This window comes from Oryctolagus cuniculus, chromosome 12, assembly GCF_051225735.1.
Source record: "Oryctolagus cuniculus isolate XC-2025 breed Fujian yellow rabbit chromosome 12, ASM5122573v1, whole genome shotgun sequence".
Lineage (NCBI taxonomy): Eukaryota > Metazoa > Chordata > Mammalia > Lagomorpha > Leporidae > Oryctolagus > Oryctolagus cuniculus.
Genome location: NC_142878.1, coordinates 55,105,565 through 55,120,344, shown reverse-complemented (window position 1 = coordinate 55,120,344; position 14,780 = coordinate 55,105,565). Strand labels below are relative to the sequence as shown.

Below are 14,780 nucleotides of genomic sequence, written 5' to 3'. Positions count from 1 at the left end.
GTGGATGGAAGACCTTTCTCTCTGTTTCTCCCTCTCATTGTCTGTAACTCTACCTCTCAAATAAAAAAAAAATAAAAATATTGAAAAAAAAAGACATAGTACAGAGTGGCTAGAATCAAAATAGCTTGGTACTGGCACAATAGTAGACATGTAGATTATTGGAACAGAATAGAAACTCCATAAATCAATCCACATGTCCACCACTAACTAATAATCTTTGACAAAGAAGCTAAAATGAATCCTTGGAGAAAGGACAGCCTCTTCAATAAATAGTGCTGGACGTATAGAATCTCTGCATGAAGAAGTATGAAACAGGATGCCTAACAACTTATAGGAAAGTCAACTCAATATGAATCAAGGATACAAATATACAACCTGATCTCATGAAATTACTAGAGGAGAACAGTGGATAAACACCGCAAGACATTGGCATAGGCAAAGACTTCTTTGAGAAGACCCGTGAAGCACAGAGAATCAAAGACAAAATAGACAAATGGGATTATGTCAAGCTGAGAAGCTTCTACACTGCAAAAGAAACACTCAGCAAAGTGAAGAGGCAACTGACAGAATGGAAAAAAAATTTCCAATATATGCAACTGATAAAGGATTAATATACAGAATCTGGGGCCTGTACTGTGGCATAGTGGGTAAAACCATTGCCTGCAGTACCAGATTCCCATATGGGCTCCAATTCAAGTCCCTGCTACTCCACTTCTGATCCAGCTTTCTGCTATGGCCTGGGAAAACAGTGCAAGTGCTTGGGCCCCTGAACCTGTGTGGGAGACCCAGAAGAAGCTCCTGGATCCTGGCTCTGGATTGGCAGAGCTCCAGCTGTTACAGCCATTTGGGGAGTGAACCAGTGGATGGAAGACATTTCTCTCTCTCTCTCTCTCTCTCTCTCTCTCTGCCTCTCTGTAACTCTGCCTTTTAAAGAAAATAATTTTTTAAAAAAAGCCATAAAAAATCCAGAATCTATAAAGAACTCAAGAAACTCAACAACAACAAAGCAAACATGCAGTTAATAAATGGGCAAAGGACTTGAACAGGCATTTTTGAAAGAGGAAATTCAAATGGCCAACAGACACAAGAAAAATGCTCAGGATCACTATCCATCAGGAAAATGCAAATCCAAACCACAATGACATTTCACCTCATCCTAATTAGAATAGCTATCATTCAGAAATCAGCAAAAAAAAAAAATACTGCTGTGAGGATGTGGGGGAAAAAGTACCCTACTCCACTATCAGTGAGAATATAAACTAATATGGTAGTTGTGAAATCAGCATATGAAAGAATGATCTGTACCCCCATGTTTATTGCAGCTCAATTCACAATAGCTAAGCTATGGAATCAACCTAATGTTCATCAACTGATGACTGGATAAAGAAACTATGGAACGCTATTCAGCAGTAAAAAAGAATTAAATCCTGTCTCTTGGGACAAAATGGATGCAACTGGAAACCTTATACTGAGTGAAATAAGCCATTCCCAAAGACAAATGCCATGGCTTCTCTTATCTGTGGTAACTAATAGAGTACTAAAAAAGTAATGTATAGGAGTGAAATTGACATTTTGAGATTTGATGATTGTTTACATCCTTTGTATTGTTTAGGAACAATTTTTTTTTCTTCTCACTATAGTTGAACTCCTCACTGAGTTTAGGGTTAATCTTATGAATATAAAATAAACTGGAAATAGATCACTGTAAAAATTAAGAGATGGGGCAGATTGGTGCCTCCTTACACAGGGCACCAAATGTAAAAAAAGAGGCACAGAACAGAGGAGACAGACTACAAACTCACAGCCAGACTGAATTTATTCAAAGGAAATAAACTTGCAGAAGTTGACCAACTGCCAGCATGCACAAAATCTGAACATGTGGCAGAGGACCCAGACCCCAGCAGGCTGGGCGTTTTTATATCTTGGGTGGGCCAGGAGTGGGGGTGGGGGGTACTTGGCAGAGGTGAGCTTCTCTATACAGGTTCTTCAACTTTGGCCCCCCAGCTTCCAAACATGGGAAAGAATGCAAGGGTGGGGTGGGGAATGAAAGGATGTGAAACTAAATTGATCTCTTGAAAGAAGGCAGGGTAATAATAACCTAAAATGGCTGAAGCTTATTTTCCCATTCCATCAATCCTGACTCTGAGTATAGATAAGGAGTTGGGGCACTGGTTTCTTTCCAGCTACTTCTTGCTATATGGGGCATTGACATGGATAGGGTATATAAACTCTGGATTGGTTTGATTGAAGAAGGTGAGCAAGCAGTCTTGCGTTGCTCCTGTGGCTTGGGATATTGCAGTCATTCGTTCCTGCAAGAGCTTTTGGAATAAATTAATTATACATGGTAGAAATAGGAGCACTATGATTATGAGGATAAAGGGAGATGTTAGAGACATTGCCCATGGTGGAAAACTTGGTTGAATGAGGACAAAGAGGGAAATAGGAAAGCAAGAATCCAAGTTCCTGTCTAATTATTAAGAAGGCAGGTGTATGCCTGGTTATCACAGAGAAAGAATGCTCCTGTTTTGTTTAGGGTGTATGTTCTGGCAAGGAGCTGTGGGTTGGAGTTAATCTGGCCTGCATCTAGCCCTGGGTTCTCTCATTTCCTCCCTCTGCTTATGAAAACCCTGGCTGCTGTAAGGGGTTAGGGTGAGGACTACTCTGCTGAGTAGGGGCCAAGTAGGGACCCACGGTCAAGACAGGGTGCCAGCAGAAAATGAAGCCTCTTGAGTGGGCTGCAGTGCCAGCTCACAGAAACTGTCTCCATTTGAGGTTTCATGTGCATGGCCATCTAGAGTTTCGCTGCTTCAAGACTGGAGGAAATTAATCTAACAAGCAGATTAGATACACAGGGTCTGAAACTAAGGACACAATCATTATTAGAAGATCTAAACCAAGAGGGAGTTTTCCTATTGAGAGGCAGAAACTGACAAGAGGGGCTTGATAATAATCAGGTGAGAATCAAGGCCTGGTCAGGTATGTGTGCACTCCAGACTTATCTATCTCTTCACAGAGGGTATTGGAAGAGGCATCATAAAGGAGGTGTGGACCTCCTTAAGGAAAATACCCTGTTGACTTCCATCACCTAGCTGGCCTGGGAGGAGAGCTGGCCTGCATAGGAGGTCAGTATCGAATAGGCGGCATCTCTAAAAGGGAATTTACAGCTCTGCTACTTTGGAAGCTGGGTGGAGTGGGGCCAACAGGGTCTGCTGTTCTGACCTGGGAGTCCTTCAACCCCTAGGGCAGTTCCATATCCAGTGGCCTGGCTCTTGGCAAAGCTGATAGGGCTCTTCATGACAGCTGCTTGCCCAACGCCCTGACTCCTCATATCAAAAATGGGTTCTGTTTTGGGGTGTACCGGCCTTCTTGGGTCTCCTTGATGGCAGACCACCGTGTAAAGCAGCTGTTACTTGGTTGCCACCTATCCTTACATTGCTCTTGCTGCCTAGCTCACCCTTCTTCCTCCTGGTCTGGTCTCTGTTAAAGTAGACCACAGGGACAGCCTTTACGAATATTAGCCAAGTGGGTGCTCAATCCCATCCCTAATTTTGGGTAGCCTCAGCTAGAAATTGTGGTCACAGGCAAGTTGTGACAGTGTTCTTCCTGTGAACTACAGAGGATCCATGAAGGAGACTTTGTCCTTCTACGTAAGTTCAAACATTAAGGCCACCTTATCCAGCCTGTCTTATATAAGGTCTACCGGTACAACAGCACGTACTGATGGACAGTCCTTCAGAATAGACTATAAGCTTATATGTATACATTTTCACACTATTGGTGTATAATTCTATCAATGATATATAAACATTTTCAGTGAAGAATTAAATACTTTCAAAGAGCACACAATTATTGACAAGCTCAAGAAAGTTTCACGAAGTGAAAAAATCCATTTAACCAGCACTCAGTTTGGGAAACATCATCAGTATGTCAGAAAATTCCTTCATTGACTCTTCTGTCTCTACCCACTAATGGCAGCCACTTTTGTGACTTTTAGTACATAAATGATTATTTTTCTCTTCTTGAACAGAGCACTTCAAAATTCATAGAAAAAAAGAATTAAGAGATAAATATTTTGGTGCAATCATGTTGAAGTTACAAATATATTTTCTTAATATGCATTTATATAAACATTTGTTATTTTTTTAACTTTTATTTAATGAATATAAATTTCCAAAGTACAGCTTATGGATTACAATGGCTTTCTCCCCCATAACTTCCCTCCCACCCACAACCTTCCCTTCTCCCGCTCCCTCTCCCCTTCCATTCACATCATATTAACAGCAATTGTACACATTTGTGAACTCACTATGACAACTTACTACATGTATACAAATATGTACTGATCAAATTAAGGTCATCAATATTTCTGTTCCTTTAATTAACATTACTTTTTGATTGGGAGCTTGGAGCTCCTTTCTCCTAATTGTTCATAAAATTAAAAGAAGATATAAAAATGCTCAATTTCACTTACTATCAGAAATGCAAATCAAAAACCACAATAAATCATCTCATGCATGAGCCTTTTGAAGACTTCATGTATTGAAACTATACAGTATGTACTCTTATGCATAATTGTATCATCTGTAGATGATACTTTATTTCTTTGTTTCCAAAATTTATAGGTTTCATTTCCTTTCTTTGCCCATTTGTCTGGATAGAAACTCCAGCAGGGACCAGCACCGTGGTGCAGTAGGTTGATCCTCTGCCTGCAGTGTGGCATCCCACATGGGTGCCGGTTCTAGTCCCAGCTGTTCCTCTTCCAATCCAGCTCTCTGCTGTGGCCTGGGATAGCAGTAGAAGATGGCCCACGTGCTTGGGCGCCTGCACCCACGTGGGAGACTGGGAGTAGGAACCTGGCTCCTGGCTTCAGATTGGTGCAGCTCCTGCTGTTGTGGCTATTTGGGGCGTGAACCAATGGAGGGAAGACCTTTCTCTCTGTCTCTTCCTCTCACTGTCTGTAACTCTACCTCTCGCATAAATAAATAAAATCTTTTTTTTTTTTTTTAAAGAAACTCCAACAAAATGAGAACTAGAAGTGACAATATTGGAATTCTTCATTCATTTCCTACCTCGGACAAAATGCTTTTAAAACTTCACGTAGGAAAAAAAAAAACCCAAACCCCCCAAAAAAACTTCACATAGCAAGACTAGCATTGTGTACCAGCTGGTTTGAGTCCTGGCTGCTCTTCTTCTAATCCAGCTCCCTGCTAATGCAACTGGGAAAGCAGCAGCAGATGTCCCAGGTGCTGGGGCCCCTTTACCCACATGGGAAATAGGATGAAGCTCCTGACTGTTGCCTTTGGCCCAGTCCAGCCATGGATGTTGTGGCCATTTGGAAAGTGAAATAGCAGACGGAAGATCTCTTTCTTTCTTTCCCACTTCTCTGTGTAATTCTGATTTTCAAACAAATAAAATCTCTTTTAAAAATAGTAACTTTAAAACACTTTTAGTTTTCTAGAGAATGTTTTTACATGATTAGGGATGAATTTTATTCATTATATTTTCTGTACTGATTTAATTTAAAACTGACTATGTTTGTTTTGGATAACATTCCATGTTTTACTTTTAATTACATTTCATTTTTCATTTAATAAAAGTGACTTTTAAGATGTTGAAAAATACAGTATGGGAGTCCCATGCACCTTCTATCTAGTCTCTCTTACTTACATGTTGTATCACTATATTACAGGACCAACGCCAGGGCATTAACACTGGAATAATGTATATACATGATTCTGTCATTTTATTATTTTCTAGATTCAGATAACTATTCTTGCTTTATAAAGCACAATTATTCCTGTTCTTACGCCACTTATCCCCAAATCCTTAAAATTACCAATCACTACTTTGATTTCCATATCTATAACTTTGTCATTTTAGAATGTTATATGAGTGAAATCATAAAGACAGGGGCACTTTGAGATTGGTTTGTTTTCAGTTAAAAGAATACTCTGGAGAGCCACCATAGTTATTATAGTATCACGATGCATTCCTTTTCAGGATGTGTAACAATCCATGGTGTACACACGTTACAGATTGTTGAATCATGAACTAATTACAGGATATTTTGTTTGTTTCCAGTTTTTGGCTATTATAAGTACTATAAGATGATGAGCGTTTGCTTTCAATTTCTTGTGTGGATATTTAGTTTGTATTTATCTAGGAACTGCTATTGCTAAGATATGTGCACATAGGTATCTTGTTTGCTTACTTTTTAAAAAATTTGCCAAGCTATTTTGCAGCGTGGTTGTATCATTTTACATTTCCATGGCAGTGCATGAGAGATCTATTTTCTCCACATCCTCATCAGGGTTTGGCATTATTCTTCCACTAGACACGGCTCAATATTTTTTAATATTTTAATTCTCTCATTAGGCACGTAAAACTGACTCATCAAGAATTATCTAGAAGACCTGAGATTCCACATCTTTCCATGTATTGTTTTTCTACCCATGCCGTCTTTTGTGAGCTACTCAGATTTGTTCTTTTCTCAATTTCTAATTGAACTTTCTTTTTTTGTTGTTGCTGAGCTCTGAGAATTTTGATGTCTCAGGGACGAACTCTTTCTCAACAATTAGTTTGAAATTTCTGTAGGGTTATTCAAATTATCTGTTTTATATTAATTTTATATTAATTGCAGTAGTTTATAATTTTTAAATGGAACTATTTCACCTAAGTTGTTGCTTTACCTGTGTACGGTTATTCATAGTATTCTCTTACTATTTATATAATTCTGCAGTTTATATATTTACTACATCATTCCTAACATTAGTGATTTTTTCCTTTACCAGTCTTGCTAGAAGTTTATCAATTTAATTAACCTTTTCAAATACCTATTATTTAATTCATTGATTATATCTTTTAATTTTTTGATATATTCTTTTTACTATTTCTGTTTTCTTTGAAGTTTTTTTGCTCTTGTTTATTTCTAAGTTCTTTAGGTTGGAGCTTAGATTATTAATGAGGTGCTTATTTTTTCCTAGTGTAAGTTCTTTGTGATATAAAATTTCTTCTCAGTGTTCCTTCAGCTTTGGGACACAACTTTTGGCATATTATATTTCTATATTCATTCACTTTGATTTTTTTTTCTTACTTCATTTGAGTTTCATTCTGTGATCTATGTATTCTTTTTTTTTTTAAATTTTTTTTAAATTTATTTGACAGATAGAGTTAGACAGTGAGAGAGACAGAGAGAAAGGTCCTCCCTCCACTGGTTCACCCCCCCCCCCAAATGGCTGCTATGGCCGGAGCTACGCTGATCCGAAGCCAGGAGTCAGGTGCTTCCTCCTGGTCTCCCATGCGGGTGCAGGGGCCCAAGCACTTGGGCCATCCTCCACTGCTTTCCTGAGCCACAGCAGAGAGCTGGACTGGAAGAGGAGAAACTGGGACTAGAACCCGGTGCCCATATGGAATGCCGGCACTGCAGGCCGAGGATTAACCAAGCGAGGCACTGCGCTGGCCCCCATGTTTTCTTCATAAATGTTTAATTTCTAAGGTTTTGAGAAATTTTCCTTATTTTTCATTTCTTGGTTTGTAGTTTGAGAGAAAAATCCCTTGATGATTTCAACTATTTTACAGCTTTTGAGGTTTATTTCATAGTCCAGGATGTCATGTCTCTTGGTAAATAGTCTGTGGATGTTTGGAAAAGTGTAAATTCTGCTACATGTATATACTGCTACATGGCTTGATAGAGTGTTTTACAAGTGTCAATTAGGTACTGTTGGCTGATGATGTTACTAAATTACTAAATTTTATATACTTAATGAATTTCTGTATAGTTGAGAGAGAAGTATTGAAATGTTTTAGCATAATTACAGTCATGTCTATTTCTTCTTTTTACCCTGTCAGTTTCTGTCACATATATTTTACAGGTCTCTTGTTGGGGGTCATATATATTTATGATTCCTCTGTCTTATTGATGGACTGTCCCTTTTGTAATTATGTTAATTTTATAATTATATATTAATATATGTCATATAATTATATAACCACTCTGTCCCTATAATTTCATTTAATTGATTGAATATAATATTAATAAACTTACCTCAGATGTTTTTAATTTTCAAATTTTAATTAATTTTTAACAGATTCAATGTGATTTGTAGATATAATTCTGAGAGCATGGTTTTGTTCCTCCCTCCTTCTTCCTTCCGCCTCTCTCCTGTCCACTTTCCTTCCTTTTTCCTTTTGTTCTTTCTTTTTTTAGCTTTTGAGATAACATAGTTTAAATTTATATCATAGTAAAAAGGCTTAATACTTCACCCAATATGAAGTTTAACAAGTAAAAAGCAAAAAGACCTTAGTTCAGTGGGAATATAAACAACAGCAATAAAAAATAACTGAATGTAGAAATGGCCATGCTCTCGTTTTTAATTTTTGATCCATGTAACTCATTTTTTTAAATTTTAATTGACGTACAGTAATTGCTATTGATAAATTCTGTTACTTTCTCGCTATTAATATGAACTCTGCTTTATTTCTCATACCATTTACTTTTAAAATAACAAGAAAAAAGTCTTTGAAAAAGGTTTTTAAAGAGCAATTTAAGTTAATGATTAGTGAATATTTGCTTATATACATAGAAACATTCCTTTTTTGATGTTTATATTCTTGGACATTTGCAGTGCTACTTATTGGCATTCCTATTTAGATGAATAGTCTATATTATCCTATACATATATAGTTCTGTATATTTTTACACATATTTTGTTTATATTTTCTAATAAGCCATGAGTAAGTAAATGATGTTTACTATATATTTCCTAAGAATAGTGATTTCTGTCAAATTTATACATACTTACTGATTTATCTGTGTGCTTGTTTATTTATGAAACAGACACGGAGCACTGTAATCTTTTGGTTTACTTGCCAAATTCCCACAATGCCAGGAACCAGGAACACAATCCAGGTCTCCCATATGGGTGACAAGAGCCAAAACCATTTGTTCATTTGTAAATGGGATTTATATTTCATTTGTTTCAAGTTTATTATAAATTTGAATGTCAATTTAATTTTCCTATCTTTGATCATAAAGATATGGCAAGTAGTAAATGGATTCTGAATTATTCTCAATAGAGGTGTAAAAATATAATCAATAATAATGTAGTGCTCTTTAATGGTGATGGAGACTTTTGTATAAACTGTGCATAATAATTAACAAGGTGGAAATGTCATGAATTCATTAATATACACTTTCCAGCATCCTCCACAAACTAACAACAGATAAAACTGTTGTTGCATTAAGGTAAGTTGATTAGTTTAGAATTTCATTTATACCTTTCTGTCATTGAAAGAATCAATTTTAATGAATAAATGATTGTTGACTCCTATTGTGAGCTAGGCATGAATCTAGACACAGTTATGTCTTTTGTTATTTTTCATTCTCACAATTGGAAGCATATCTTTCCAGGTATGATATAGATAAAGATGCTAGGGCTTTGATACTTCAAATGGTTCGTTGAGATTCAGCTGGCTTGTAATTCAAGGAGGGATATTTGAATCCCTCAATTTCACTAATAGATGGTTGTCTGTGCAGTGACATGATGAAACTGACTGATACATGTGGAGAATCTCACAGGAATCTAGAAAAGAGTCATGGATCACCGCTTACCTGAAAAGGAGATGAACTGTGGAAACACAGTAAAACATTGTGTTAAGAAGTTACCACTAGCCACAAAAATAAAAGTAAAGTGGAGTTATAAGTTAAGAGCTGAGGCAATGCCTAACGGCTGTTAGGGAAACACTCCTAATCATACCAAGCAGACACCTCTGGTCAGTCAGATAATGGTGTGCTATGGACAATACCCTCCTAGCCACGCTGACTGGACCGTTCAAACATAAGTAAGGCGGGAACAGTATTGACTGGACTGTTCAACTATAAGCAAGGAGGAACCAGCATTGATTGGACAAGTTGGAGGATGGCAAGCTGGAGAACTGCCAGAAATGAGGATAAAAAGGGAGCCCTTGCACCACTCTCCACCCTCTTGGGGATCATGGCCTGGTGTGTGTGAACCTCTGCATCTCCACACATCCAGAGCTGAAGAGGCAGCCCATTACTCTGCATGGAGCAGGTAGCAGCACAAGCTGACTTGCAGAGCTGTCCCTGAGCTGTAATACCCCACTGTCTGTGTGTGAGTGTGTTGTGTGTGTGTGGCCCAGGGTGAGTGAACCTCTGGATCTCCTTGCACTTGGAGTTGAAGAGCCAGCCTGCTAGCTTTTGCTACGCAGCACAAGGAGACAACGGGATCAAGAGGTCATCTGGAGCTGCTGTGTTGCTGTCCTGCCACCGTGTCTGACCGGGATGCTGTCTCACCGCCCTACCTGGAGTCCTTATCAGCCTATTGCCACACCTGACCACAAAGCCAGACCAGGCCTCTCAGCAAGGGACGTCTCCAACTTCTCGCCTGGCTGTCTGCCTGGGAACTTAGAGCCTACTGCCCAGAGTGACAGCTTTCCCACAACTTCCTGCCTGTAAGTGACTGATCCGAGATCCGTCTCTGCTGAGACATGGAGCTCTGGACCTTGAACACTGACACTCTTTTTTGTGACTGTGATATGAGTGTTGAAAATGCAGCTTTTACAAATAATGTTAGTCATGTGTAATATAATATAACTATGCTTTGACCCTATCCAATGTATCTGAAAATAATGCTTGAGACCTTGATGTACATATACTATTATAATTAGATAGCTCTCAAAATTACTTTAACACTGTATACTGTGATCTATGGATTAATGAATAAGTTCAAGTAGTATTATTGATATTGATATTAGTGGTATTGATTCCAGTAGTCCTCTAGTCATTAAGGGAATAGTGTTACTCTGATAGTTAAGTATTATAGTAAGTTAAGTAAATGCTAAGTAGTTATGTTAAACTAAGTAATTCAGTAAGTGTGTTGTTAGCTATAAATTATGATAAATGATATTATTGACATTATTGATAGTGATATTAGTGATATTGATAAGTGTGTTAAGTAACTATGTTAAGTTAGGTGATTAGGCTAAGTAGTTAAGCTAAGTAGTTACGTTAAGCTAAGTAGCTAAGTTAAGTAGTTAAGTCATGATTAAGTAGTGGTGTTAAGTTTATTGATAAGTATATTAAATCGTATAGCTTGATAACTATATTGATACTGATGAATGTATTGACCTCAATGAGCATGCTGATGAGTAGTGTGATTAAAAAAACCTGGTGTGTAAGCAATAAAATCTCTCATTGGAAAGACAGTCTCGTGTCCTGGTGTTCCTTTCTTCCCTGTGACTGACAAGTCGTACATTGCACTTGCTACTGTTGAGCTGTGTGACAGTAGGCGCTCGCAACAATACATCCCATTAGCTCATTGTTACGTAAACCTAAGTCAGTTTAATTCATCTAATTAATGTTCTCATTTAGAGGGAGTACAAACCATGTGTAAATTCCTTTTTTGATTGACTTCAGACATGTAGGTAGAGGAAGTTAAAATAAAAAAAGTAAAACCTGTGGCAATATGGAGAAGAGGCTGATGGGAACTTGAAAAGAGTGGATTCTATGTCTGTAATGACAAACTAATGGAAAGAGTGAATGGAATCAGATTTGATGAGATGAAGAACCAGAAATGAAGAATAAAAACTGATAGAAAACAGAAAGCATATTTGTTTTAATAAAGAAAACAGAAGACAGAAAAATCCATTATCAAAAGACTTCTGTAAAGCCAGAAATAATAGTTTATGATTTTAACAGAAAAAAATCAGTCAACTAGATTGTCCCCTTAATACATTAATCACAAAGGAAATATTTTAATTTCAGACTCTTTGCTTTCAAAAACTCACTTCAATGTTTCCTGTCTCCTGCTTTTTCCAATTAATTCTACTCCTGTCCCAAAGCTTCCTTATGGCTGATTTGACTTCTTTGTTTCGAAGTGTGTAGATGAGAGGGTTCAGCATGGGGGTAATAACGTTGTAGAGTACGGATACCATCTTGTCCACAGAAAAAGTAGAGAAGGGACGTGCATAGATGAAAATACAGGGTCCAAAAAAGAGTGTTACCACCATGAGGTGTGAGGCACAGGTGGAAAGTGCCTTCCGCCTTCCCTCCTTGGAGCGAATCTTGACCAGGATGGTGGTGTAGGAACAAAGCAGTACCACAAAGGAGCTGGTGGAGATCAGTCCGCTGTTGGAAACCATGAGCAATTCAATGACAAAGGTGTCTGTGCATGCAAGTTTGATGACAGGAGGCACATCACAAAAGAAGTTGTCTACCTCATTTGGTCCACAAAAGGGCAGACTGATCATGAGAAAAGTCTGGACGGTGGAGTGCACAAATCCTCCCATCCATGAGGCACCAACCAACACACAACATAGTCCCTGAGTCATGACCGTTGTGTAGTGCAGGGGGCGGCAGATGGCAACATAGCGATCGTAAGCCATCACTGTGAGCAGGAACATCTCAGCTGCCCCTACAAAATGCAAAAAGAAGAGCTGCACAATGCATTGTTCAAAGGGAATGAGCTTTTTACTGTCAAGGAAGTCGGCCAACAGCTTAGGGGTAGTCACTGTTGAATAACACAGGTCCAGGAATGAGAGGTTGCCAAGAAGGAAATACATGGGTGATGCCTTCAGAGAGTTATCAGAAATCACTGTGGCCATGATAAGGACATTGCCCACCCAAGTGAGCACATAGAAGAAAAGAAATAAAACAAATAAGCCTTCCTCGATCGACAAAGTCTGTGAGAAGCCTGCCAGGACAAACTCCCTCACCATTTCTGTTTGATTTTCCCCCATTTGACCTGGCTCCACCTAGATCAAAGATATTAAACAATAGAATATTAGCAATAATAAAAGCAGGTGAGACATTTCAAATCAAATATAAGATTTCAAAATTCAAAAGGAGACATTTTTCTCTAGTTATACCCAATTGATTAGACAAGCTTATTTTCTCCTTAGCTGATATAAATATATTCTTCCCCATCACCAACACTGAGACAATAATAAAGTACTCAAAAAGTTTTGCATGATGAAATCACTGGATCTCAGACCTTTATCTTTAATTTGATGTAATTTTTCTCTCACATCAATCAGTACATTAATTTTCTCTTCTTTTTCACATTCAGTCTCAAAAAATATGTAACATTTTACTGAGATACCAATATTTTCAAATAAAAATCTTTAGGAAAAATACGACTGAAATGTACAATTTAAGGTTCCCATGTGGACCAAGGTCGATAGAAGTTTTATTCAGGAAAACAAAACCCTGTTCCCCTTTTCATCAAGATAACTCCTACAGTAATCTCATGTATGCAAACAAAGAGGAAGGCTCTCATTCCACTTGAACTGATCACTAATTTGTGGACCTCTTCCTATGTTTTCCAAGTACATGCCCAGGGTTTTATCACATGTCAAGCCTTTCTGAACATTCTGTTGTCGTCTGTAACATATTTCTCATTGTAAGTCATTCATAAAGACAAATGGCATGTATCATGCCTTTAGCAATCTAAATAGAATCTAAAAAAGTTATTAAAGTATTGAAATGACTCTTTTCAATGAAACTATTAAGTTGAGTAAAATATTTCTCTGAGGTAAAGATAAATAGTAATTTTGTGTGAATAAATAAAATTATTCACAGAGGAAAGTTAAAATCTATATGGAAATGTGAAGGCAACATAATCTTTATAAAGGTTGTCTGTGACAATTGAGACTTTCTTCATAGTTATCAATAGTTTCTGATTTTGTACAATGAACTCAATTATATTTATGGTAAATACATAAACTTTCTATGAGTCTGTATGATCATTCCTATTAACAGTTTTGCTTCATCATTTTGGGGATAAAAACATCACATATTTGGAATTTTCCTTTTTGGCAACATAATTATTTCTTGCTAGTAGCTTATGTGAATTTCTGGTGAAAATTATATGTATATATTCCATATAAGTTGCTTTTAGAGTAATTCTGTTGTTAAAACAGCAAAAAAATCAAATTTTATTAAAACTATTTTTAATTATGAATTTGTTTTGTAGAAAATTGTACTGCTATTTTATTATTAATGTTTAATTTATTTCCTGATTAACAAGACATTGCTTCTTGTCAAATTTTGGAAGCAGAAACTAAGGGAAATGCAGTAAACTTTGACTAGCCACATGTTGTTAAAAATTTTGTGAAATGCATTGTTTTATTTGCAAAGTAATTTAATATTGCATATATGACATAATATACTACTAAATTAAACAAAGTTAGCAATAAATGCTGATTCTTAAGGTGAGTGCTAACAACAGGAGCATGAACAGAGCTTTTGGTATAACAGACTTCAAGTCAAATCGCTTACCTTCTGTCAGAACAAGGTAACCCCATCGAAACATCTGGTATTAAAGAACCAAGACGATGAATACATTAGGACGGAAACCTCTTGTTACACTAGCCACCATTAGGAAATTTTGGTATTTGGGTGCTTGGGGATTCATGTGCACACAGTCAAATCACAAAGGGAATCATTAAAAAAGTTTGATCACAATCTTTTGCCAGAAATTACGGAAAACAAAAATGTGTGTGTTGGAGTAATAGTAGATGTGAGGGTAAAAACCAATGGATGGGGGAAAAATAGTGATGCTTGGAATAATGCCAGTTGCATTTTATTGTGAGGTAAGAGCTCCTCTGGCCCGCAGACTAAAGTTCATGACAAAAATACTGGAACATTAAGAAAAATGTTCCTAGAAGGGCTGTGTTTCTCCTACCAGTTTACCTTTGCCTGTGCTACCTTCCCTAATAAAATCTGGAGTTAGATTTCATTTCAGTTTTTTGTGTATTATAGA

General features: G+C 37.3%; 1 protein-coding gene across 1 annotated transcript; it reads right to left on the bottom strand.

Moving 5' to 3' along the window:
* Window positions 1-11,793: 11,793 nt before the first annotated feature.
* Window positions 11,794-12,756, bottom strand: LOC100343077 (olfactory receptor 4Q2). The gene has a single exon (XM_089311018.1). It carries the CDS (start codon window positions 12,754-12,756, stop codon window positions 11,794-11,796), a length of 963 nt encoding a protein of 320 aa, XP_089167144.1.
* Window positions 12,757-14,780: the final 2,024 nt, after the last annotated feature.